Source organism: Echinops telfairi, unplaced genomic scaffold (genome assembly GCF_000313985.2).
Source record: "Echinops telfairi isolate 266 unplaced genomic scaffold, ASM31398v2 ScPeMD7_3;HRSCAF=10, whole genome shotgun sequence".
NCBI lineage: Eukaryota > Metazoa > Chordata > Mammalia > Afrosoricida > Tenrecidae > Echinops > Echinops telfairi.
Genome location: NW_022103899.1, coordinates 58,078,219 through 58,081,050, shown reverse-complemented (window position 1 = coordinate 58,081,050; position 2,832 = coordinate 58,078,219). Strand labels below are relative to the sequence as shown.

Sequence of the window (2,832 nt, the reverse complement as noted above, 5' to 3'; positions counted from 1 at the left end):
CCCAGGCCAGCCAAGCGGAACTGCTCCCTAGCTAGCCATAGGGGTCCCAGCTCCAGGTAACCAATGGCCACAGCCCAGGGGCCAGAAGTGGGGGTACAACAGGTAATTCCTCTTCCTGGGAGGGAAGGTGGTGTCCAGGGTACTGGTCCTCCCGCTCTGGAACTAGGTCAGGTGTTTGAACTGGCCTCGAAACTCAGTAAGCAAATAACCAGGGATGCTGGAGGACATGAAGAACAAGGTGGCATCCGGATTGGAGGAAGACTTATTAACAACCTCGGATATGCAGATGATGCAACCTCATACGTTGAAAATGAGGAGGTCTTAAAGCGCTTGGTAATGAAGGTCAAGTTTTGCAGCCTCCAGTATGGATTGCAACTCAACGTCAAGAAGACCAAACACCTCACCACAGGACCAACAGGTCACAGCATGATAAGTGGAGAAAAGGTTGAAGTGGTCAAGGGTTTTATCTTGCTTGGATCCACCATTGAAGCTCATGGAAGCAGCAGTCAAGGGATCAAACAATGCATGGCTTTGGGCAAATCTGCTGCACAAGACCTCTTTAAAATGTTGAAAAACAAGGATGTGACATGGAGGACTAAGTTGCACCTGACCCAAGCCATGGTATTCTCCATTGCCTCATATGCCTGTGAACGCTGGACATTGAATCAAGAAGAGAACCCGAAGAAGAATCGATGAAGTTAAATGGGGATGCCAGTGAAGACTATAGAAAGGACCACGGACTGCCAAAAGAACAAACAGGTCTGCCTCGGAAGAAGTACAGCCAGGAGGCTCCTTAGCGGTAAGGAGGGCGAGACTTTGTCTCACACACGTGGAACATGTTGTAGGGAGAGACCAGTCCCTGGAGCAGGACAGGACGCTTGGTAGAGTGGAGGGGCAGGGAAGAAGGGGAAGGCCCATCACAAGATGGATTGACACAATGGCTGCAACTGTGTTCAACCCTGAGAACTGATGGCGAGGATGGTGCAGGCCCCGGGCAGTGTTCTGGCTTTCGGTATGAGTGCAAAGGAGACAATTCGGTGGGCTGGCTGGGCCCTCTAGGCCGGTGTCAGTGGAGTTGGAGAGGTGATGTTGCTGCACCTCAACCTCCCTCTCCTCCACAGGGCCCTTTCCTTTCTCCTCCAATCGAAAAGTGCTGCCACCCGCAGGTGTTAAGGTGGGAAGGCGATCAGGACAGTCGACCTGGAGGTAATGGGTCAACGCTGCAGGAGCCACCCGGGATGTCCTGTTGGTGCTTGGCTCGCCCTGGAGACCTGGGACTCTGCATCTGTAACCAAGGGCCCATGCACATGGGTGTTGTCTGCTAAACAGAGGGGTCAAGAGTACCCGGGTCTGGAGTTTTCCATCCAGGGTACAAGGAGCTGAGCATGAGGCGGAGGTAGGGGGCAGTGATGAGAAGCTTCCTCTCCCTCATAAAGTGAGCCCTGGCCTGGAGTCCCATGAGTGGTCCTCAGACCTGGGCACTGCCATCAGGCTCCAACAACTGCATTTTTCTTCCCTCTCCTACCTGAGTCTTGCTCAGAAGCGGTATGGCGATAGATAGATAAGCGTATCTCCCTTGGAGTACCAGGAATCAGTTCTGCAGTCCACCAGGGAGACCCCAGGGGGCCCAAGTGGCCTTGCACCCTGGGAGCATGGAGTCATGAGCTGTAAGGAACTGTGGTTGGGTCCTGACAGTCACCATGTGGCCTCTCTATAGACAAGAGCCCAAAGGTGACCTCCAGCCATGTCGCACAGAGGCCAGACATGCATGGTACATTGCTCACAGGAGAGAGAGAGAGAGAGATTTGCACCCTCCTTGCCTCGCAGAGGACTGGCGCACTGCGCTGCGGACCAGGGCAAAGCCCGCTCTAGTCTGCGGGGTCTCGGGCTGGCACTCTCCTGCCCACCCACGGCGTCGCTTCGCCTGGAGCAGCCAGCGAGAGGCGGCGCCAAAGACCCCGCCCGCGCCCATCAGGTGCCCAGGGACAAGTTTGGCAACCAGGCAGTCTGGTGGATTCCGGGCTCCACCAACTTTCTACTTGTGGGGCTTTGGGCAAGTGACTCAAGCCCCTCTGAGCCTGCCCTGGTACCTGCAAGGCGGGAGGAGAGGGGAGAAGGGGAGGGCGGGGGGGTTACACTGGTCTCTCGCGGGGCGCGGGTGTCGAGGCGAGAGTGTAGGCGCCGGCCAAGGCGCACAGGGCTGGCCACGCCGGGGCCACGCGGCCCGGGGCTAGCCCACGGGGGCAGGGTCCCTGGGGCGCGGGTGCGGGCGCGGGTGGCGGCGGAGAGGGAGCCCCGCGGCCCCCTCCTGGCCCCGGCGAGGCCGTGTGGCCCGTGCCATTGGCCGGGGCAGCCGGGTGGGCGGGCGGATGACATCAGCGGCAGGTTGGATTATAAAGGCGGGAGCGCAGCCGCGAGCTCAGAGCGCACCTAGCCCGCGTCGCGCAGCCCTGGGACCAGCGCCCGCCCGCAGCCCGGCCCGCCGCCCGCCGCTCCGCGCCCTCGACTCGCGGACACCATGCACCTCTCCCGGCTGCTGGCCTGCGCCCTCCTGCTCACGCTGCTCTCGCTGCGACCCTCCCAAGCCAAGCCCGGGGCGCAGCCTAAGGTGGGTGCGGTGGCGGGGACGGCGGCGCTGCGCGGGCCAGGGGGAGTGGGGGTGCGGGGTCCGCAGGAGGTGGCGAGCAGGGGCTCTGGAGAAGGCGACCCGGTGCTCCGAGCTGTGCGCCCTGAGAGCCGGGAGCCCTCGAAGCCGAGGCTCGGCCCGGAGACTTTGGCAGAGGCACATCCCGAGCCCCAGGGTGGTCGGTCGGCGGGCAGAGGGCGGCGGGG

General features: G+C 60.9%; 1 protein-coding gene across 1 annotated transcript in view; it reads left to right on the top strand.

The window, feature by feature from the left end:
* Nucleotides 1–2,518: 2,518 nt before the first annotated feature.
* NPPC (natriuretic peptide C) overlaps nucleotides 2,519–2,832 on the top strand; it is a 4,563-nt gene continuing 4,249 nt past the window's right edge. Inside the window, exon 1 of the mRNA XM_004701675.2 lies at nucleotides 2,519–2,608. Within this exon, the coding sequence (XP_004701732.1) occupies nucleotides 2,519–2,608 (90 nt within the window). The remainder of the gene's footprint in view (nucleotides 2,609–2,832) is intronic.